The sequence below is a fragment of the Heterocephalus glaber genome, unplaced genomic scaffold (genome assembly GCF_053883595.1).
Source record: "Heterocephalus glaber isolate CG9 unplaced genomic scaffold, H.glaber_assembly_v1.0 deba00000122, whole genome shotgun sequence".
In the NCBI taxonomy this organism is placed as follows: Eukaryota; Metazoa; Chordata; class Mammalia; order Rodentia; family Bathyergidae; genus Heterocephalus; species Heterocephalus glaber.
The window spans coordinates 7,122,944-7,145,630 of NW_028258138.1; the positions used below are offsets into that span (position 1 = coordinate 7,122,944).

The 22,687-nt window shown below is 44.9% G+C and overlaps 1 protein-coding gene across 2 annotated transcripts; it reads left to right on the forward strand.

Moving 5' to 3' along the window:
* Window positions 1-13,327: 13,327 nt before the first annotated feature.
* Window positions 13,328-22,411, forward strand: Get1 (guided entry of tail-anchored proteins factor 1). Of its 2 annotated transcripts, XM_004842362.4 has the most exons (5): window positions 13,330-13,539; window positions 18,466-18,631; window positions 19,623-19,690; window positions 20,144-20,258; window positions 20,413-22,411. In XM_004842362.4, the coding sequence occupies exons 1-5, from the start codon at window positions 13,438-13,440 to the stop codon at window positions 20,484-20,486; spliced, it is 525 nt and encodes a 174-aa protein (XP_004842419.1). In that variant the 5' UTR covers window positions 13,330-13,437; the 3' UTR covers window positions 20,487-22,411. The 2 variants fall into 2 exon arrangements, with proteins under 2 accessions (XP_004842420.1, XP_004842419.1); XM_004842363.4 differs by lacking the exons at window positions 19,623-19,690; window positions 20,144-20,258; window positions 20,413-22,411 and adding an exon at window positions 19,086-19,604 and having other exon boundaries at window positions 13,328-13,539.
* The last annotated feature ends 276 nt before the right edge of the window (window positions 22,412-22,687 follow it).

Sequence of the window (22,687 nt, forward strand, 5' to 3'; positions counted from 1 at the left end):
AGGGTTGGTGGCTATTTTTGGTGGCCACAGCCATTATGAAAACCACCTGGAGTGTCCTCAAAAAATTAAAAATATAACTACCATTGTTGGAGCAATAATGCAGAGGCAAGCCTTTGCTCTTGCCACCCCCCCCTTTCCCATAAAATGTTTTGTTCCAGAAATGTAACAGTTTGAGCTGCACAGTGTTCCTGCCCAATGTATCAAAATGTTTTGTAGGAGCTGGGGCTGTACCTCAGTAGTAAAACACTTACTTAGCATGTGCAAGGGCCTAGGCTCAATCCCCAGCCCTACCACCAAAAAAATGAATAAAAATTTTTTTAAAAACCCAAAATGTTCTGTAACTGTTTGTGCACGCTTGCCTGGTTTGTGTCTGAAGAATGTTCTGTTAACTCCACCCCTCTGCTTCTGTGAACCTGCTTGCCCCTTACAGGTTTCAGGAATGTTTTATAACTCCGCCCTGCCCTCCCACTTCTGTGAGCATGCTCACCCAGCACGTGGGTCCACCCCCCTATTCGATCTCTATTTTTTTTTTTTTTGGTACTGGGGATTGAACTGGTCCTTAGCTTGGGAGGCAGGTGGTGGAACCACTGAGCTAAATCCCCAACCCTGGAAGATCTCTATTTAAGGATGCTTCCATTTCAACTTAGGGCTCAGAATTTGGAGTGGGTAAACTCCTTTGAGCCAGCCAGCTAATAAAGATTTTCTCCATCTCTTCAGTAACTTTCGGATTTTTGAGTCTTCAGATTGCTGGAGCTGTAAGCACTTGAACCGTAGCACTTGAGCTGTAACATGATCCAGCAGTCCCTTTTTGGGTGTATATATAAAGGAATTGAAATCAAGATCTGGAAGGGATACTTGTGCTCCCATGTTCACTACAGGATTATTCACAATACCGAAGATATGGAAACTACCTAAATGTCCACTGTGGGATGAGTGGATAAAGAAATTGTGGATCTTCATCCTTTAAAAAGCAAGACATTATGCCATTTGTAACAATATGGGTAGACCTAGAGGATAATATGTTAAGTGAAATACCTACACAATAGAAAGACAAATACTTTTGATTTTATTTACCTGTAGAATCTAAAATAGTGAAACTCATAGAAGCAGAGAGTAGATTGGTGGTTTGCCAGGGGATAGGGGAGGGGAGAGAAGGGAAGGGGGCAGTTATGGTTAAAGTTTCAGTTGTACAAGATAGTTCCAGAGATCTATACAGCACAGTGCCTAAACCTAATGTAACTGTATTATATACTTAGAATTTGCTCAGACAGTAGTTCTCAATATGCCAAGTATTCTTAGCACAAAAGTAACAGCAGCCATAATAAAGAGGGAATGATACAACTGTGGGAACTGGTAGACATGTTCAGGACCTTAATAGGAATGATAGTTCCATGAGTATATAATTATCCCTCAAGTCATCAAGATGTTTATGTTAAATATGTACAGCTGGGCTAGGGTGTAATTCAGTGGTAGACTGGTTCCATCCCCAGCATCACATCAAAATAAACAAACAAAACCAAAAAATATGTATAGCATTTTATATGCTGATCATATTTTAAAAGTGGTTTTCAGGGGCTCAGTGGTTCTGCCGCCTGCCTCAGAAGTGCAAGGTCCTGAGTTTAATCCCTGATATCAAAAAAAAAAAAGTGTTTTTCAAGAGTCAAACTGCCCATCTTCATAGGCTTTGTGTTTTAGTATGAGGGGGCCAATGATAAAAAAGCAAATCAGATACTTTCACATAGTGATAAACCTGAAGGAAGAAAAGTGTCGCATTATAGAGTGTGCCAGAGGCATGGTAATGGAGCCACTTTGGATGGTGTAGGAAGAAGGCACTTCTAGGGGGAAAAGTGAGGGGTAAGATGAACTGAACCTTTGGAGGATGTAATAAGAGGTCCTGGGCAGAGGAAAGAACTAGCACAAAGGTGCTGAGGTAGGTTGAACCTTCATGGATTTGAAGAATGGAAATGTGGTAGTGAATGCCTTGAGTTCTGGTTAGAGGACAAAGCAGTGCCTGGCATATACAAGGCAGTGAAGAAACAATGAAGGATCATAGATAAGGATATTTCATTGATTTATATTCCAGACAGGGGGCAGCCTAAGAGGCTGTGATGTGAGATACAGTTTCAGGAAGAGGCCCAGAAGACCAGATGGGACATATCAAAGTCAATGGATGTCTAACTCACAAATGACTAAGGTGTTGGCTGTGTGGATGGAGACCAGTGTGTGGTGGTGGGGATTTGGAATATATTCTGGAATCGAAACAGAGTGATAAACTAAGGATTCAGTGTTCTGGCCATCACCTCCTCTCCCACCTTCTCTTTGACAAGATTGTCTCACACCTATACTCCTTTCTCTTCCATCTTTACCATGTGGACAACCTGGCTCCTGGACTGGACTTTGGGGACACAGTAGGATACAGCACTTCAGGGTGTGGAACTGATTGCATTTCTTCTCTTCCTTTCCTGGGAAACTGACAGGACTCTTTAGGGGATTTGGATGTGAGAGGAAGCAAACAGATGTTTGGCTATGAGTAACAAGAACCCAAATTACTGTAAACATTAAGAAGATGGGGCCAGGGATTTAGCTCAGTGGCACTACACCTGCCTTGTAAGCGCAAGGTCCTAAGTTTGATCCCTGGTACTGAAAAACAAAAGAAAAAAGAAGATGGGTCATCTTATATGATAGGATGGTCCACATGATTGGATTTGGCAGGTTAAAATGTGGTCACAGTCCTGGGTTCCCCTTCACCCTTTTTTTTTGAGTGTGTGTGATCAGTCTACCGTTGTTGGCTGGGCTGGTTTCAAACTCCTAGGTTCTTATGATTCTCCCATGTCAGCCCCTTGAGTTTCGAGGACTCAAGTTACTGGCATACACTACTGTGCCCTCTCCCCTGCTTGCATGTGCCTCTATCCAAGATGGCGCCATCCTGTCTGTAAGTGAAACTCTAGGTATGGTATCCAGATTAGAGCATTCAGACAACGGATGTCTCACTTCCCAGAGCCTTTACTCATTGGTCAGAATTTGGTCACATTCAAGGCCAACAGGATACTCTTAGAAGAAATAACGCTCATCCCTCTGTGAAGTGCCGAGTAACTAGGGAGAGGCTGTTTTGGTCTCCACTCAGCTTTGTACCAGAACCACACTAAATGAGCTTCTAAATGAGCTGTTTCCGCAGGGCCTTGCAGTGCACACCTGTAATTCCAACACTCTGGAAGCCTGAGGCAGAGGATCAAAGTTTGAGCCTAGCCTGAGTAACTTAGTAAGACTGTCTCAAGAAAAAAAAAATTGTTCCAGAAACCTGCACCAAAACATTTCTTCCTGCTTCACGCGTGGCCGTTACCGTATCCCATATCCCTGGCACCATAATAACTGTACGGATGATATACAAAGATCATACTACCCTACCTCATCCTCTCTCATATTCCTTCCCTTGTCTTTGGGTCCAAGCCACTCCTTCCTTCTGGCTTGCTCTTTTTCTTTTACAAATACCATCACTCCTACTTCCACACATCCCTTTGTCTTGCCCACCGCCTTGCAGTGTAACTGTTTTTTTGTTTTGTTTTGTTTTGGTACTGGGGCTCAAACTGGGGACCTTGCTCTTTCGAGGCAGGCGGCGGCACCACCGAGCCAAATCCCCAGCCTAATGTAACTATTTTTTTGTATATTTTCTTTTTCAGTGTAACTGTTAAACTTTTCCTTTACTCTTTCTCTCTCAGCAAATTCTTTTACCACCCATAATACCAGTTTCTGCAGTGCCTTTGGCATGACACCCTGGAGCTGGACCAGGAGTGGAGGGAGTAGTTGTTTGACCAGAAGGGGGACTGGGACAGGAAAGATGAGGTGGTGAATGGATGCGGGCTGGGGGTCAGCAGTGGTCACTAGGCTGTGTGGAGAGGGAGTGGTTAGGGCTGCAGAGAATCTGGGGGCAGGCAGGAGGCCGTGGTGTTGGCAAGTGGACTTTGAGGAGCTGGGGGAGCATCCAGGGTACAGCAGACAGTTGAATCCACAGTCCTGGGGCTCAGGGGAGGATATATGTGAAAGAAGAGAGCTAAGCCACAGGCATATGGATGGGTTACATAGAGGTTGAATATGTCCATGACATGTGCTTATGGAACAGTTTCAGGGAATGACAGGGCAGAGTCCAGACCGAAGTTAGACAGTGGAAGGAAAGGGAAGGAACAGGATCAGCTCCAGCCCCTGCTGTGCTATGCTGCAGCATATTGTGGCCCCCGAAGCCCTGCCTCTGAGCCCTGTGTACAGTTGGAAGAGAAGCACAGGTAGGAGTGGGACAAGCCTGTGAAAGAAAGAGCAGGTGAGAGGGGACTCGATGGCCAGGAGACATGAGTGCTCAGTTTGCCACTCTCTTGAATGTCCAAGCTGCTGCAGGAGAATGAGATTCCAATGAGAGTGAAGACACAGGGACTCTACCATCACTGTGATGGGCCTGTAGGCCAGAAACATCAGAGGACAAAGGAAGAGCCCAAAGACGAGGCCTCTGCCTGGAGCTCACAGTGCAGCATGTGTCTAGTCTGCTTGCAAATTTGGATACCCAAATTTGGATACAATTAATTGTCATTAGACAAGATTATTGAAATGTGATTGTCACAAGCTTTCGCACCGCAGTACATAGTCTTGTTATTTTAGAAAGAACACTGAGTTAGGCAGAGATCGATTACACTGTTCTCTTCCACATACATGTGCAACCTGGCTCTCTAATTATGGGAAGGAAAGACTTCCTGTTTCCTTGCTCCTCCCCGGAATGCTCAGCTTTTGGGACTTTAGGGGATAACCACTCCCTTGAAGGGGCAGGTTTTTAATATTCAAGACTTGAGCCAAAAAACCTATCCCAGTGGGAAAGGGCGCGTGTTCTATGTGCCTCTTGGGATCACGTGAAGTTGAAGGATTCCCGGGCTTGTGTGATCTCTAACAGCAAAGGCATTCGTATAGACGTGTTTCCCTGACTTGGTTTGAGGATGCCCCGTTCATCAACCTTGAGGAGGAGGTGGTCTTAAATGTGATTAACCCACCTGTGGGGCTTGTGGTGTTGACCAGAAAAATAATGAGAAGCAGAAAAATGGCTGGATGCTGTGGTGCATATGTATAATCCTAGGTACTTGGAGTCTGAGGCAGGGAGACTGCAATTTGAAGGCCAGAGGGCAGCCTGGACAATTAAGCAAGACCTTAGAAGAAGAAAAGACAGGGCATAGCAGTGCTAGATTACTTTCCTAGCATGTTCCGCGCTTTGGGTTCAATCTCTGGGGGATGTATCCTCCTCCCCAACAGAAAAATGTTCTCTTCATGATACTCATAAAATTTTTTAAATAAAATAAAAAAAGATTCCTCTCTGAATCCTTTCTCAGAAGTGTTGCAATTTGCAGCTAATGAAGGCTTCAATTTAGTGTGACTTTCTTAGGGACAAAATAGAAAGAAAAGGAAATAATACGGCTTTTCATTGCAGTTAAATGACATACAATGTTATATCATCTGAGTGTCTTCTCATTCCCCTCTCAGTGAAATCAAAACATAGCTTAATTGCCAAAAATATGTGAGTAATACCTTTTTTTACTGCTTATTGTACCTAAGTGCAATCGAGTTTAATTTGTGAGTTGTTCATTATCACATGGCTTTGCAATATCTTTTTGCTGCTTGTACTGATATATTTGCACACTGACAAATGCTTTTTTAGGAGAAGAGGGGATGGGAGGCATGACTGGACAGCAGCGAGTGATGGAAATTGCTGGGGAGAAAACCAAAGAGAAAGACATTCTTGGTGCTCTTGTTTAAAAGAATGCTTTTTTAGTGGTATCAGGTTATGTGATCAGCTTACCACTCCGAACTGTGCATGAAATGACATAAATTTAGGTCTGAACTAAAAGGGCCTTTCTTTCTTCCTTTCTTTCTTCAACTTAGAAAATGTTTTTTTTTGTTTGTGCCCCACTCCCGGTACCCAAAATGTTTGTTTTCAATCTGTACATGTTTGCAGTACATCACGTTTACATTCATCTTGAGGTATAGGTACATGTACATAATACAGCTTGTTTGTTTGTTGTTTTGTGGTACCAGGGATCGAACCCAGGACCTTGCACTTGTGAGGCAGGGGTGGCACCACTGAGCTACATCCCTGGCTACAGCTTGTATTTTTAAAAATCCCCTTCCCCTTCCTACCCACCTCCCTCCTTCCACCTCTGAATCCCCTTTTCCCATTTTCATTCTTGTTATTATTCTTAACTCATGTTTATGATATATAATTTTTACATTCATTTAGGTTATTAGGTTCCTGTCCATGGCACATCTGAATTCTTCTTACTTCCTAGTTCTCTCCCCCTCAGTCTCTTGACAGTCCCCTTCACATTTGGAGGCGATCTACACCCTTGTTTCCTTCTCTTCATCCTTTATTGTGCTCCTTGTACTTTGCCTTACTGAAATGAGAGATACCATACAGCATTTGATATTGTGTGTCTGATTTATTTCACTCAACATTATATTTTCCAGGTGCATCTATTTTCCTTCACATGTCTTGAATTTATCCTTTATAGCTGAGTAGTAGTTCATTATGTATAGACACCACATTTTACTTATCCATTCATCTGTTGATGGGTATACAGGCTGCTTCTAGGACTTAGCTATTATGAATTGTGCTGCTATAAATATTAGTATGCAGGGCCAGGGACTTAGCTCAGTGGTGCTGCCACCTGCCTCGCAAGTGCAAGGTCCTAAGTTTGATCCCCAATACAAAAAAAAAAATTAGTATGCATGTGTCACTGTGGTATTATGTCTTTAGCTCTATGGGGGAGATACCTAGAAGGAGGATAGCTGGCTCACATGGAATTTTAAATTTTAGTTCTTTGAGAAATATCCATACTGATTTTCATAATAATTGTACTATTTTGCATTCCCACCAACAATGGAGGAGGGGTCCTTTTTCACTACAGCCATGCCAGCATTTGCTATTGCTTGACTTCTTGATGATTGCCATTCTTTCTGGTGTAAGATGGAATCTCAGCATCATTTTAATTTGCATTTCTCTAATGGCCAGAGATGTTGAACAGTTTTTCATGTTTATTGGCCATTTGTACTTCTTCTTCTGAGAAATGTCTTGCTTCTGAGAAACGTTCACTTGCCCATTTCTTGATTGGGTCTGTTATTTATTTTTATTTTTGAGTTCTTTATATATGTTAGATATTAGTCCTCTCTCTGAGGAGTACTTGGGAAAATTGTTTTCCATTTTTCCTTTGCTATACAGATGCTTTATAATTTGATGTAATCCTATTTTTCACTCTTGCTGCTATTTCTTGTGCAATTGGGGTTCTGTTTAGAAAGTCCTTGTCTACACCTATGACTTCACATGTTTTACCTATTTTATCTTCTAGTAGGTTCAGTGTTTCTGTTTTTTTCTTTTAGCTTCTGAAACTTTGTTTTTAATACATACATTTCACAAACAGAAAGCCTCTAACCCCACACATAATTCCATAACCAAATGTTTCAATTTTATCAACATTCTTAAACTATTTACACTGTCTTCCCTCAACAAAAGTGCAATACAAGACATCTTGACAAGAAATTTTTACCAATAACAATATATTTTTGAGCTGGTTTTATTTATTTTTTTATTTTTTTTGGTACCGGGGATTGAACTCAGGTCCTTGTGCTTATGAGGCAGATGGCGAAACCACTGAGCTAAATCCCTGGCCCTTTGAGCTGGTTTTAATGGTGCCCGTCCATTTTATTTTCTTTCAATCACCTGGAATAACAATAAGGTCAACAAGAGATGGAAATGAACTTGGTTAGGCAGCGTCCTATGTAAGAACCAAAACACTAAAGGGGACTTTCTTCTAACCTCTTCTGCAACCTCCAACTAAAATTACTCACAAGACTAAACAGAAAAGCAAACTGGGGTTACTAACCTGGGCACAAGAGAATAGACTGCATAGCTAAGCACTGGTCTCACAATACTAAATGAAAAGATATCAGTGTATTAGTTTTGTTAGTTTCATCACTTAAACACCTAATAATGTTTTTTTCTTAATGAGCTAAATTTTGCCAAACATATATGAAAATTTCTTTTATTTTGAAAATATTCTTTTATAAAAACAAATTTAAAGGATGTTTGGGGAAACTCCTTTGTAAATGTAACAGGACAACTGAACCACCTCTCAATTTCATGGCACAATGTGTGTGTTTTAAGGTATAAACATAGTATATCCATGCTTCAGATGTAACCAGAAGAAAGTGAGAGAACTGAGATGGCCTGAAGAAAAAATGATCTATCATAAACTGTCTTCTCTCCACACTACAGCAGGTAATTGCATTTGTTCAAGGCGTGGAACTCTTACAAATAAGTGACTAAATAATGTTAGAGTAGATGAAAAACCAATGAAATTATTAGTCACTCTCAAGACTGCTTCATGTTTTTGAACACTATTCATCAGAAAAACAGAAATGGAATCTCCTGGATGACTGATATCCTTTAATACCCTAACTACAACAAAAATAATAATCTTTCTTGACAAATTCCAATTATGATCAAGGTGCTTGGGGCAAGCTTGGAGAAAATATGAAGGTTGGCACTTTATCTTTATAGTGTTGCATATTTAATTGTATTTTATTCTTAAATCAGCCAAACTGTCCCTTTTAGATAAAAATGTAATGCTTTAAAGTCAAAAGATTTTGAGTATGATACTCATGCCTCTTTTTATATAACTGCATATATCTATAGAATCCTCACTGTATCATCAAAATAACACCCCAAAGCAAATTTTACTCAATTATAGAGAATCCTCACTGTACTTACTTTTCAAGGGGGTAGAAAACAATCTAAGGAAAAAATATGGAATGCACCATACATTAAATCCACAGTGATTTTTACACTGAAGAGCTTGCTAAATGCAATGTATAGGTCAACATTAAGCTTCTGAACAATAAGCAGGTTTCACTAGAAATATGTAGGTGGGTAGAAGAACAACATTACAAATATTTTACTACTAATATTAAATTCAGAAATAAAATCCAAATGGTTCTCTGAAAACAAGAGAAACCAATTTATAAATTTGTGTACATAAGAGAATTAATAGGGAAATTGTTAATTCACAGTTAGAGCTCTGTGTTTCAATGACAAACTTCCAAGGGCTATATCCTACAGACCACTTGTAGTTGCATTAAATGCTGTCTGACCAATAATGATTTCCTGTTTCACATAGGCATTCTGAGCTGCCCCTTCACTGTGAAATATTTTTCAGATCAAATACCAAATCAGCTGCAGCAAACCAAATAACAATCATCCAAAGTGAAAGATGGAGAATATTAGTTGATGCATTGTTTTTACAATGCTATGTTGTTTCAAACATAACATAAAATATCTCACATAGTAAAAATGAAACTCAAGTATAATAATGCCTAAAAGGAAAAGTTACACTGAGAAACAAGTTATAAGCCAAATGAATAATATAAAGTATTCACATCAGTGCCAAATTTGGCTATTCATGGAATGATTTTTAGTAATCTTTTAGCATATACACATATCATACTTGAAATTATCAAATTCATTTGTGAAAATCTTATTCCAATTTGACAAAAGTATGGGGTACCAGTGTAGTACAGTCTAATGATTGGAAGGCAGTATCTTAGAATGCTCAATTCTCTAGAGACGTTCTGTAAGTGATCTTTTTTTTTGCCAACAACAAAGTATCATGAGGATCTTTAAGATGACTGATTTTTCACGCATACTATTAAGCATTACAACAGTGGTTTTCCAAAATGACACATACTTTAAAAAGAAGTGCTAAAATTATTCTTTTCTTCATCATTCTCTCAAACAATTCTTCCTTTTCCTGCCTAAGCTCAACTGATTTTGGAAACTCGGTATCAAAAGGGTTAGATGTGGCTATAAGGCATTATGGGGCAGCTAAGTGTGGCATGACTGGTTCTGAAGCTCACCAGTTAGGTTCTATGGCTGTGAGATTTCCTGTGGGAAGGATCTGATACCAAACAGCCCTTCCAAAGTGCTGGCTGAGGATTTAGCTCAGTGGTTCTGTTGCCGGCCTCACAAGCGCAAGGTCCCAAGTTTAATCCCCGGTACTAAAAATTAAAAAAACAACAACAACAAAAAACAAAGTGCAATCCGTAGACCTCGTCACCCACAAATCACTCTGCATGGATTTTCCTTAAGAACTACTCTGACTAGGGCCGGGGATTTAGCTCAGTGGCACCCTGCCTGCCTCTCAAGTGCAAGGTCCTGAGTTCAATCCCCGGTACTGAAAAAAAAAAAAAATTCTACGACAATAAAGAACTACTCTGACCAACTTCAGAGAACTCAAATGACAGAGTTCTGCCTTTCTGCCCTCTCAGTTCAGAGTGCATCACTTCCAAATTTATTTCACATATTCTGCTACAGGTCAGCTTAGCTAAAAATGTTTGCAACACCAGTAGCTTTCAGGTTTTCTAATTTGGATATTACAGTGTTTCTGTTTTAATGTTTAGATCTTTGATCCATTTTAATTTCAATTTAGTACCTGGTGAGAGACATGGGTCCAGCTTCAATTTTCTGCAAATAGATGTCCAGTTTTCCCAGCACAATTTGTTGAAGGCTATCTTTTTCTTCTAATGTATGCTTTTGGCCCCTTTGCCGGAGATCAAATTGCTGAATGTGTCTGGGGATGTTTCTGTCTTCTATTCTGTTTCATTGATCCATGTATCTGTTTTTGTTCCAGTACCATGCTATTTTTATCACTGTTGCTTTGTAGTATAGCTTGAAGTCAGGTATTATGTTGCCTCCTGCTTTGCTCTTTTTTTTTGTACCGGGGATCTTTTTTTTTTTTTTGGTACCGGGGATTGAACTCAGGAACTTGTGCTTGCAAGGCAGGTGCCAGGACCACTGAGCTAAATCCCCAGCCCCTTGCTCTTGATGTCCATGATTGTTTTTGCTATTCTGGGTCTCCTTGGGTTCCATATGGATTTTAGGATTGTTTTTTCTAGGTCTGTGAAGAATGCAGTTGGTATCTTGATTGTGATTTCATTGAATTTTTCCGTGAATGGCTCTAAGCAGGCTGAGAGATCTGCACTTGTAGATTAGCCTGTTTTTCTTGTTTATCTGAGTACTTTCAGATTCTCCCTGAAACTTAATGTGGAACGGGCCCGGTAGCCTCTCATTTCTGGGCAGTGGGAGCAGAAGGAACAGAGAAGGCAACGAGATGGGAACAGAGAACTGCCTCTTTGGTGGGTCACTAGTGAGTGCTGCTTGTGCAGGAGACAAAGAGGTCAGAAGCTTGAATTTTTTCTTTTTCTTTTGGATTTTAAAATTATTATTATTTTTTTTTGGTACTGGGGATTGAACTTGGGACTTTGCGCTTGTGAGGCAGGCAGTGGAACCACTGAACTAAATCCCTGGCCCTGGATTTTTAAATTATTATTATTATTGTTTTTTTGAGACAGGGTCTCACTCTGTAGTTCAGTCTGGCTTTGAATTTGCAGCAATCCTCCTGCCTCAGCCTGAGATTAGAGGTGTGGAGCACCACCCCTGTTTTTTTTGGAATTTTCTAACAAACTCATTTATCAGTCCAGGGTATTTTTCTGTGGGAGTAAGAAGCAAAGAATGAAGTACAGGAAAGTCCTGTGTTAGTTCTCACATGCTCAACTTCCACAGCAAATCAGGGTCCTCTGTGTTAATAGCACCCAATATTATTTTTTTAATAAAAGAGGAAATGATGTATATGCCACCCTTATTTCGTGCATAGTCCTCTTTTATTTTCATATTTACTAACAGACCCATCACCAACTTGGAGCTAGGACATGGAAGGGTACCTAGACAAACCTATGTGTCCTTTTAGAGTGTGTGGCATGCTGGTAATTCTTTACAGTACTTATAGTTATTTATTTAATTAAACCCTAGGAGAACAAGGACTAAGGACATTTGGTTTATCATATTTATCCTACAGTTAATAAAATATCAAGTACTTATAATATCTTAATCTTTAAAAAATTTTATTCTGGTAACAAAGGTAATAAAATTTACCACATTGGGCAGGGGATTTAGCTCAGTGGTTTCGCCACCTGCTGTGCAAGTGCAAGGACCCGAGTTCAATCCCCGGTACCAAAAAAAATAAAATTTACCACATTACCCATTTCTCAGTGTACAATTCAGTAGTGTTAAGTGTGTTCATATTGCTAGCTGTGCATGGTGGTGCACGCCTGTAATCCCAGCATTTGGGAGGCTGAGGCAGGAGATTGTAAACCTGAAACTCAGTACCCATGAAACAATAACTCCCCATGTCTACTTCCCTCCACTCCCTGGTAACCACATTCTACTTTCTGTTCCTAAGAGTTTGGCTGCTTTAGATGCCTCATATAAGTGGAATTGTACACTAATTTTCTTTTTGTGACAGGTTTATTTCACCTAGGATAATGTTCTCAAGGTTCATTCACTCTACTGCTATTGAATCTGCACTTCACATGTTTTCTTGAAACAGAAATTTATAGGACCACATAGTGAGTTCAAGGCCAGCCTTGAACAGCAAGAGCCTGTCTCAAAAAAATTAAAATAAAAAATCAAAGAAATTTGTAGGACCACAGCTTCTTGCATTATTTTTATTAGAAATTAGTTCTCAGCTTCCAGTCTTGGCAGAACAGACTGCTAAACATCTTTTACTTTATTTACTATACATAAATGAGTTGGGACTCTTTTTTTTTTTTTTTTTTACCAGGGATTGAACTCGGGTCCTTGAGTTTGTGAAGCAGGTGGGGAAACCATTGAGCTAAATCCTCGGCCCCGAGTTGGGATTCTTTTGCTGAAAAACTTAATCTTTATCTAAGTCGACCTTATTACAGGCTCACTGTAAAGGTTTAACAAATTTCTTTTCTTTTTCCGGACCTCATGCATGCTGGGCAACCCTCTACCACTGAGGTACATCCGCAACTTCTAATAGTGTCTTCTGATTAACAAACTTATTTTTCAGGGATGTAATTTTGTATGCTGCTTATGATGTTCAGTTTTTAAGTGTAAGCTTAAGACAATTTTATATATAACTGCTTAGAAAACATTTATTTTGTTACTTGCTACTATAAGGTAATTTCTACATATGGAAAAGCTTATTTTAAATAGATTTATTTAGTAGCGAAAGTGAGTCCATTTAAATAAAATTTTAATAAAATAATAACAGAAGTAGCTTGCAGGTAAGACCACACTAGATGGCCGGCATCAGTCCAGCTAGACTCTGGGAAAACAGGTTCACCCCTTATAATTGAATGGATGACAACAGAGCTATGGGAGCCGGGAAGGCCAGACTAAGGCTGGCGCGCACACACCGCTGTCCCCGCCTCCCCGCTTCCCCGCCCATGCAGCCCAGTGCGCAGGCGCATCGGCGCTCCCTACGCTAGCGCGGGCGCGGGGTCCGTGGGGTCCCACGCAGCAGCCATAGGTCGCGGGCGCAGCGAGGAGTGTTCGGGATGGGCGCCCCCGAGGCCGACCGCTGGGCGTGGCTGCTGGTGCTCAGCTTCGTGTTTGGGTGCAATGTCCTGCGGATCCTCCTCCCGTCCTTCTCCTCCTTCGTAAGTGACTGCCGGGCTTTCCAGGGACCAGCGCGGTCGGCGCGGACAGGGGCGCCTCAGCCTGGCCGGCCGAGGGCCAGCCTCGGTCGCAGGAGTGCCTGCGTGGTCTGTTCTGTGCTTCAGGATTTTAAAAAGATTATTTATTTATTTATCTATTTTTGAAACAGGCTCTCCCTGTGTAGTGCAGGGTGGCCTTGAACTCGCAGTGATCCTGCAGCCTCAGCCGCCCCAGTGCTGGGGTTACGGGCTTGCGCCACCACGCCAGGCTTTGTGTTTTATTTTTCTGAGATGATTCCAAGCGTCTGAAAGTTGCAAGGCTTCCCCTCTAAAGACTTCTTGGTGGATTCCCTAGGGGTGGAAGACACCCGGCGACACCTGGCCAGGCTTTCACATGGCAGGATCTCCGGCGATGGGCGGCGGGCTCAGGCGGGGCGTCCTTGGTGCCGAACGCCAGCCTCACTGCTTCCCTTGATCCGGGCCCCGGGTCTGAGATGGGCCTCATGCATGCTTGGCAGGGTTTCCTGGAGGCCTCGAGGCCGTTGTTACTGGTGCCAGGCCCCCGCGCGATCGATGTCAGGGCGCAGGCGCCCCCATTCTGGACAGGTGGGCCGGGGAGGCTGGGTAGAGAGAGAATCTCTGTAGAGTGTGGTGCTTTCTGTGTGCAGGGGAGCCCCGAGCGTTGGGGAGCACTCTTTCTGCCTGCATCTTGCCCCGGCAGTGAGTGCCGCCCCCGTGTCCCCATGTCCCCATGTCCCGACTGCAGGGAGTGGGGACTGCCATCATCTTTTCCGTTACCTCCCAGGGGAAGAGTCGGGCTCAGAATTTCATAGCTGCACTAAGTCATCTCCCTAGTGACTCCTGATTGGATATTCCATCCTTGCTTTGTGATTCTCCCGGTTCTGCCCTCCTACCTAATGGAGCACGAATAGGGATCGGGTGGCAGACTGTACAGGGCAGGGTAGGATGGGGTAGCAGGAGCCCACCCTATGGAGTGGAAGCAAGGGCCTGTCTGGCTCAGACTGAGACTTAAGAAGGAAAACGGGTCTTGCTTTTCCCTCTAATATAAATTGGTGTTGAATATGCATATTTAAGACTAGGCAGGGCTTCTGCTTCTCTCATGTTTTATTCTACCAGTATTCATCGACTGATTATTTGTGCAAAACTGTTTTAGGGCTTTACCCTCCTTACCTTCTGTGCTAGAGGTTTTTTCTACCCCTCACTCTCTTTCAGAATCTTCCCTGCTGCTGCTTCACCTTTAAGATGACGTGCTGGGTATTTAACATGCCACAAAAGACTCTTGAAGAGCTGGCCTATGCTCTTTTTTCTTTTTTAAACTGTGAAGTGCCCATAACATAACATTTATCATTGTCTTGGTAATTTTCTTCATCACTGAGACACTATAGTTTAGTACTTGCAATTTAAAGAGGAAGTTTACTTTGGCTCATGTTTTAGTCAGCGCAGTCAGCGGCCTCCAAGGCAGGGTGGCCTGGCCGAGGGGCTGGAGGAGAGAGCCGCGCAGGGCATGGTGGGGGTAAGCAGAGGTGCACCCTTCCAGGCCACGCCCCCAGTGACCGCCTCTTCTGCCCAGACCCCGCCTCCTAAGAGGAAGTCAGTGTAGCTCCCATCACCCAATCACGATCCAGAACCCCCACCTGTAAGCATTCAAGGCTCTTGGAGGATCACTAAATGTAAGCTATAACACTCATCTTAACAGCTTGAAGGGCGCAGTTTGGGTGGCTTAAGAACCTTGTTGTGCAACCCATCACCGTCCCAGAACTTAATCTTCCCCACGAAGACTGTACCCATTGCACAATTCCCCTTTCTCCCTCCTCCAGTCTCTGGGCCACCAGACTCATTGCAAATGGGGTCATACTTTATTTGCTCTGTTTGTTTCACTTATCTCACTTAGCATAATGTCTTCAAGGTTTATGTTGTAGCATTTGTCAGAATTTCCTTTTTTTTTTTCTTCCCCGCTTCCGGGGTCAAAGCCAGAAGTGCTCTACCGCTGAGCTACATCCCTAACCCTCACCTTTTTTTTTTTTTTTTTTGGAGACAGGCTCTCCCTAAGTTGCCCAGGGTAGCCTAAACTTGAAATACTCTTACCTCAGCTTTCTCAGCTGGGGATTATAGGTGTGTGCTACTGTGCCTGGCTTCCTTTTTTTATTTTTTAAGGTTGAATAATATTCCATTGTCTGCATTTACCACATTTTGTTTATCCATTCATCTGCAGATAGACACTTGGGCCATTTCCACATTTTGACTATGGCTGCTAGAAATTGGTGTACAAATAAGAGTTCTTGCTTTTAATTCTTTTGGGTATATTCTCAGTAGAATTGCTGGATCACATGCCGATTCTGTGTTCAGTTTTTCAGGAGCTGCAGATCTGTTTTGTACACTGGCCACCAGCAATGCACAAGGGCTTCAATTGCTTCCCATCCGCCAACATTTGTTATTTTCCTTTTCTTTTTTACCAGCCAAGTCCTCTTGGGTGCAAAGTGGCCTCTCATTGTAATTTCATTTGCATTTCCCTAATAATAAGTATCTTATGTGCTCATGGCCCTCGGGGATACCATCTTCTTGCCTGCTGTAGTTTGTGCTATTCTGGAATAGCCTTGGAGCGGCCAGGTGAAGACAATCTCGGTGTAACAGTGGAGCACGCACGGCGTCAGAAGGGGGCCTGGGAAAGCAAAGTCTGTGATTTCCTCCAGTCCTGCTGCCGGATTCTTTCTGTCCAGGGCAGGCCGTGGACCTAGAAGGTCTCTTCCCCAAGCAGCTCATGGGAACTAAAAACGTAATCTTCCCGTGCCTGTCTGTCTGGAGCTGGTGCCAAGGAAACTGACCATTGTGGCAGACGGTGGAGCAGAAGGGATCCTGCCCCACGCCTGGGAGGTCGACTGCTCCCCAAGTCCAGGAGGAGTCGGAACGGGCCTCACTGGGTTTCCCGCCTGAGTGTTAGCAGCAGTTGCGCCCTTCCCTGCAGTCCATGTCAGCACTCCTGGCTGCCTCGGTCACTCCCATGTAAGGAGGGAGCTCTGGCCGGCCCATCGTGGATGGACTCAGTGGGAGGAGAACGAGGACTCAAGGGGTGCTGGGGCCGGGTGTGGTCCTGATCTGGCTCTGTGTGTCTCCTATGGGGCTGTTTTCTTTTCTCCTTTACACTTCCTTTGTAATGCGCCAGTGAATGGAAGTGTTTCCCTGGGCCCGGGAGCTGGCCTGGCCCATGAGTGTGGCCTGAAGAAGGTGTCGTGGGAACAGCAGTTTGTAGACAAATTCCAGAGGCCAGGAGCTGCGACGCTGTGGGTGGGGGCTGTCTTGTGGACCTGTGGAATCTGCCACGTCTCCGGGTAGATTGTGTGAGCACCGAATTGAATTGGTGCCGCTTAGCTGGCCTGTGTTGAGTCGACTGCCTGGTTGCTGGTAGGCAGAATTCCCAACTCATTTTGGTATCACAGACGCGATCTGTATTGAACCCAGGGCCTTCACACTGAGCGACATCCTCAGCCCTTTCCTATTTTTCATTTTGGAGCAGGGTCTTGTTAAGTCACTAAGTTGTCCATGCTGGGCTTGGACTTGGAATTCTCCTGCCTCAGCCTCTCAGAATGCTGAGATTACAGGTGTGCAGCACCCCTCCTGGCTAGGGGTTTTTATATATCCTGCACATCAGCCCCATACAGAAACATGTTTTGCAAATATTTTCTCCACTCCGTAGGTTGCTCGTCCACTTCTCTTGTACATTGCCTTCTTTCTGCCTATCCACCCACCTTGGGTTTCATCTCACCTATTCCTTCTGTTTCAATTTTATTTATTTATATTTACAACCCTGGGGATTGAGTCCAGGGACTTGCACCTATTAGGCAAGTGTTCTACCACTGAGTGTTTGTTTGTTTGAGACATAGCCTTGCTGTGTTGCTCAAGCTGGCAGAACTCCTGCTTCAGCCTCCTGGTGAGCTGGGACCTCAGGCTCCTGCTGCCGTGAAGGGCTTACTTTATCCTTTTTAAAATACAGTTTTAAAAGTCAGGTTTATCGAGGTCCAGTTTCTTTTTATTTCACATTTTTGAGACAGGGTCTCCCAAAGTTGCTAGGTTACCCAGGCTGCTCTTGAACTCGCTGTCTGCCTGCCTCAGCTTTCCGGAGTACTGGGATCACAGTTGGGCTCCACCACACCTGGCTTAGGGTCCAATTTCTATGCAATGAAAAGTCCTTTGCCACCGCGCACCTGTGTCACCCTCTGATCCCCTTGCCAGACCTCTGTGCATGGGAAGACCTCCTGCCTGGGCCCTCACTCTTGCTGGGCTGCCCCTGCCTGGGGCCCCGCACCCTCCTTGCTCTGCCCATCCCGCCTGGGCCCTCGGCCCTTGGGAAGGGCAGAGGATGTGGGTTGGTGTCACCCAAATGAAAGCTCCACGATGGACATGGAGTCGGTTCATTTATAATCCCACATGCACGGTTACAGTAAAAGACACACATGTCCCGTAGCGCTCCACAGACAGCTGTGAAGAGAAAATGGTACCTTGGATTGGGATTCAAATCCCAGGGACATTTTGGGCTTGGTGTCATAGGGAGCAGGAAGAGGCCGCAGAGCACCTCTTTGGAGGGGAGGGAGGGAGGGAGGAGGGTGGGGAGGAGGGCTGCTGGCCCAGTGGGCTCCATGGGGAGGACCAGAGAATCACTCTCTGAAAGCCAGGGTGGCGGGAGTGGAGTGTTTCTCGGGACCTCCTGCTGGCACCACCCTTGGGACACGCAGCCAGGGGAGAGTGTGTGCCACGGTGTCCTCGCAGGCCCGGTGATGGGGTCCTGGGGCATCGAGGGGTGGCCAGCGGGTTCACTCAGGTCGATCACCTGGGAACACTCCAGCCCAGAAGGGGCGCAGGGACCCCACTGCACTGTGGGTACGACACTCACCCTGGCCGGCCGTTCCCCGCCAGATGTCCCGGGTGCTGCAGAAGGATGCAGAGCAGGAGTCGCACATGCGAGCTGAGATCCAGGACATGAAGCAGGAGCTCGCCTCCGTCAACATGATGGATGAATTCGCCCGATATGCTCGCCTGGAGAGGAAGATCAACAAGATGACGGACAGGCTCAAGACACACGGTACTGTGGTACTGTGGTACTGCGGGCGGGCAGGAGCTCTGTGCGACCTCCTCGCTGCAGTCTGCTCCTTCGGTGTCTGGGTGTGATCCAGTGTGAATGGGCCTGCGTGCACTCCCAGTGTTGGGCTGGGGAACCTCTGTTCTAAAAACAGACATCCAGGGGCCCTCTAGGATTTTCTGCAGAGCCAGCCTGTCATTGTAGGTTTTGTTTTCAGATTCAGCACTTTTACATTCTTTCTTTCTTTTTGTTTTGTTTGTTTTTTTAGACAGGGTCTCTTGCTGTGAGGTACAGGCTGGTCTCAAACTCACTATGTAGCCCAGGCTGGCCTCAAACTTCTGGCAGTCCTCCTGCCTCAGCCTCCCTAGTGTTGGGATCGCAGGCGTGTGCCACCACACCTGGTTCAAATTCAGCATTTTTTCAGGGAAGCCCAGAAATGACCTCATGTGCTTCCCAGGGCCTCCTGTTCCTCTGTCTGGACATCGTGCAGTGGTGACCTTCCCTGCTGCTGTCTCCAGTGTGAAGAGCGAGGGACCTGCGCGAGGCCGCCTGGACTCTGCCTGGCCATTGGCTGGTGGGGTGGAAATAGGGAAGCAAATTCAGTGCTGCTGACAAGTGGCACACTCGTTATAGCAAGAGTCTGTGATTTTGATGAGTAACATTACGGTTTTCAGAATTAAAGCTCTTCAAATCTCACTGTGTGCATGGGATTCTCTTGAATAATGACAGTAAGATGGAGGGTAACTTTTTTTTTTGGTACTGGGGATTGAACTCGGGTCCTTGCGCTTGCACAGCAGGTGGTGAAACCACCGAGCTAAATCCCCGGCCCCGAGGGTAACTTTTAAAAAGCTCCATTTTGTATTTTCTAAACAGTGAGTGGTTGTTGCATTTATAATTTAGAAGTGTCTTCTAAGAGGAAGCACATTTCTGTGTACGTAGGTATTTTCTCAGTTTGGGGCACTGACCCGCTGTCTCGTCCGGTTTTTCCTCTCAGTGAAAGCTCGGACGGCTCAGTTAGCCAAGATAAAGTGGGTCATAAGCGTGGTCTTCTACATCCTGCAGGTGAGTGTGCTGTGGTGTCAGGCACTGAGCTCCAGCAGAGAGGCCTGCAGAGCTGGGGGCTGGGGCTCGGGGTCCTGCTGGTGCACGACTTGGGGCACCCTGGAATTAAGTCACTGTTTCCTGCCTACCACTCCCGCCCCCTCCCTCCCTGTCCTGGTGCTGGGGATGGAGCCCAGGGCCGCAGGGTGCTGTCCAGGCGCTTTCTACTGCGCCACACCCATGGGGGGTGGTGGTGGTTCTGAGTTAGATGTGAACAGACCCCTTCTCATGGTCAGAGTTGGCAGAGCTGGGCCTTCCTGGCACATCAGCTCCGAAGTAACTTCTGGGAGGTCTTTTGTGTTGGCTGCTCCAGCGTGGTTGGAAGGGCCGGGCGTGTGGTGAGACACTCACGGGACACCAGCAGGTCCCTGTGGGACTGGCAGGCAGCCTTGCTCACCAGCAGTGCCTTTGCAGGCTGCCCTGATGATCTCACTCATCTGGAAGTACTATTCTGTCCCCGTGGCTGTGGTGCCGAGCAAATGGATAACCCCGCTGGACCGCCTGGTGGCCTTTCCTACCAGAGTGGCAGGTAAGAACTTCCCGGAAAGCACCGAGGGAGCTGTGGCGGGAGGTGAGTTCCGCGTCCCGCTCTGCTCAGCCTGTGTGGAGCTGTACTCTGAGTCCTGCTCACAGAGCGGCCGGAGAAGCTGCTCGGCCGTGACTCTGCGCTTCTTTCTTTTCAGGCGGTGTTGGAATCACTTGCTGGATTTTGGTCTGTAACAAAGTTGTGGCCATTGTGCTGCATCCTTTCAGCTGAGAAGGAAAATGAATCCAGACACGAGACTCTAACAACGGTTTGCTCTTCTTGGGTTAAAAGTCTGATGGACACTTTTTTAAACAAAAGTACACTGGCTAATTTTTTTGTTGAATATGTTTGTTCTTATAATTTATATGAGATTCTTAGAAGAATTACCATTTTCTATACCTGTGATTGAGCCCGAAAGCCCAGTTTCTGATGTGCGTGTACCAACCCACATCACACCAGCTTTGTAATAAATGGAAAACTTTTGCAGTGTGTATGTGCTGATTGGCACTGTTGGCATATTCCGGTCTTCTTGCCAATTGGAAAGTCAAAGTTTTCTAACAAATCGAGTAATTTAAAGACAATAGTATTTTTTAAATCCAGTTGAGAAAGTAACTTAATGCCACTGTAGTGTTACCTTGCTTTCAAACTCATCAAATTTAGTCCTTGAGGCTTTTTGATGCAAAAATTCTGTGCAGGGCCTGGTCATTTGCTGGGCATGTGACACATAAGCTCGAGATCGTCAGTGTGACGGCTTCGGGATCTGCTGCCGTTCCCAGCCCAGACAGTTGGTTTGACCCTTGTGTTCTTGGTACTGGCACCTCCACAAACCAATTAACAATCAGTACCAAGATACTGCCCTACCAGAATTTGGAAATTTGTTTTTTAATCTCATGTAGTACAGCTGAAAGAATAGCACTAATGGGGCCGGGGATTTAGCTCAGTGGTTCTGCTGCCTGCCTCGAAAGCGGAAGGACCCGAGTTTGATCCCTGGTACCAAAAAAAAAAAAAAAAGAATAACACTAACGGACATCGTTTGAGCTTCCTCTTCTGTTTAAAATGTTATTTGTTAGCCAAGCATTTGTATAGCGTTATTTACTTATGTGAAGGTGTTAATTTTTCATTACGGTGTTTTGTAAATGTATTCACGAACCATGTTGTTTTGTGCTCAGATTGTGTTTTGTGTTCCAGCCGTTTCAAATGAAGTGTATTTTATACGCATTTAGTATATATGGTCTGTAGAGAAAGGCAGACTGGGCGGTCTAATTAGATTCACCAGAACTGATACTTGTTTGCACTATAAAGTATAATTCTGCCAAGCCTATTTTTTGAAGCACTTTTTCTAATTAAAACATTTGCAAGTGTGACTGCCCCCTTCCAACCGCTTACTTCCTGTGAGCAGTCTGTCACTGACACTAGGCTTTGGCCTTCGCTCAGTAAAGCTGACTTCTGTCTCTCGGGTTTTGGAAGATTGTGTTTGTGTTCTTGTGTTCCCTGATGACCGGTAAGTAGCTCGTTATCACTTCCCCTAAATGAACTATGGGACAGTTTAACGGCAGGCTGAGGACGCTGAGGACGCTGAGGACGCTGAGGACGCTGAGAACGCTGAGGACGCTGAGGACGGCTGGGGTTTGGTCCCAGTATGGAAACTTAGACTCGCCCGGGCCGAGCTCCCCCGGCTGGTTCAGGACTTGGGACGTGCGTGCTGCAGGGCCTGGCCAGTGGCCTCCCGAGTCTCCTCCCCAGGGCACCCTGTGGCCTCTGTCCTCCAGGGGTGCTCTCAGGTGGCGAGGCAGGAGTGGTGGCCACCTCCCCATGGCCAGGTGGGTAGCTTCTTGTGTGTCAGTGGCTCCAGAGGATTAAGCCGGGAAATACAAATGCCCGTTACGTGTCACATCGTTGTGGTTTTTAAAAATTGTATCTGTTTAAAAATAGATAATAAACACGGTACTGATAAAGACACAGAAAGGGGTCTAGAAAGTACGACTTCTAGGTGGAGCCTGGTGGCGCATGCCTGTAATCCCAGCACTTGGGAGGCTGAGGCGGGAGGATTGCCGCAAGTTAAAGGCCAGCCTGGGCTACAGAGTGAGACCCTGTCTCAAAACTACCCCCGTCCCCCCAAAAAAGAGAAAAAAAGAAAGTATGAGCTCTGACCCCAAGCTGTCCTGTCAGCAAATTCCCAGAATGTGACGGTTGCCAGCCCTTGCGATTGTTCTCCAATATTCCACGTGTTTGTGACCAGTGATGTATGTGCTTCTGAGTTACAGGATGCTTGTTGGTCCGTGTGTGCAGTCCATGATGGCCACTGGTGCCTGCGCAGGGCCCGGCTTCATTTCCTCCTTCCCTTATCTCTTTGTCCCCTTCCCATGGGCACAAGTGCAATAGCTTTTTGTTTTTTAAATTATAAAAGTAAAACCTGAAAAAATAAAAGTAAA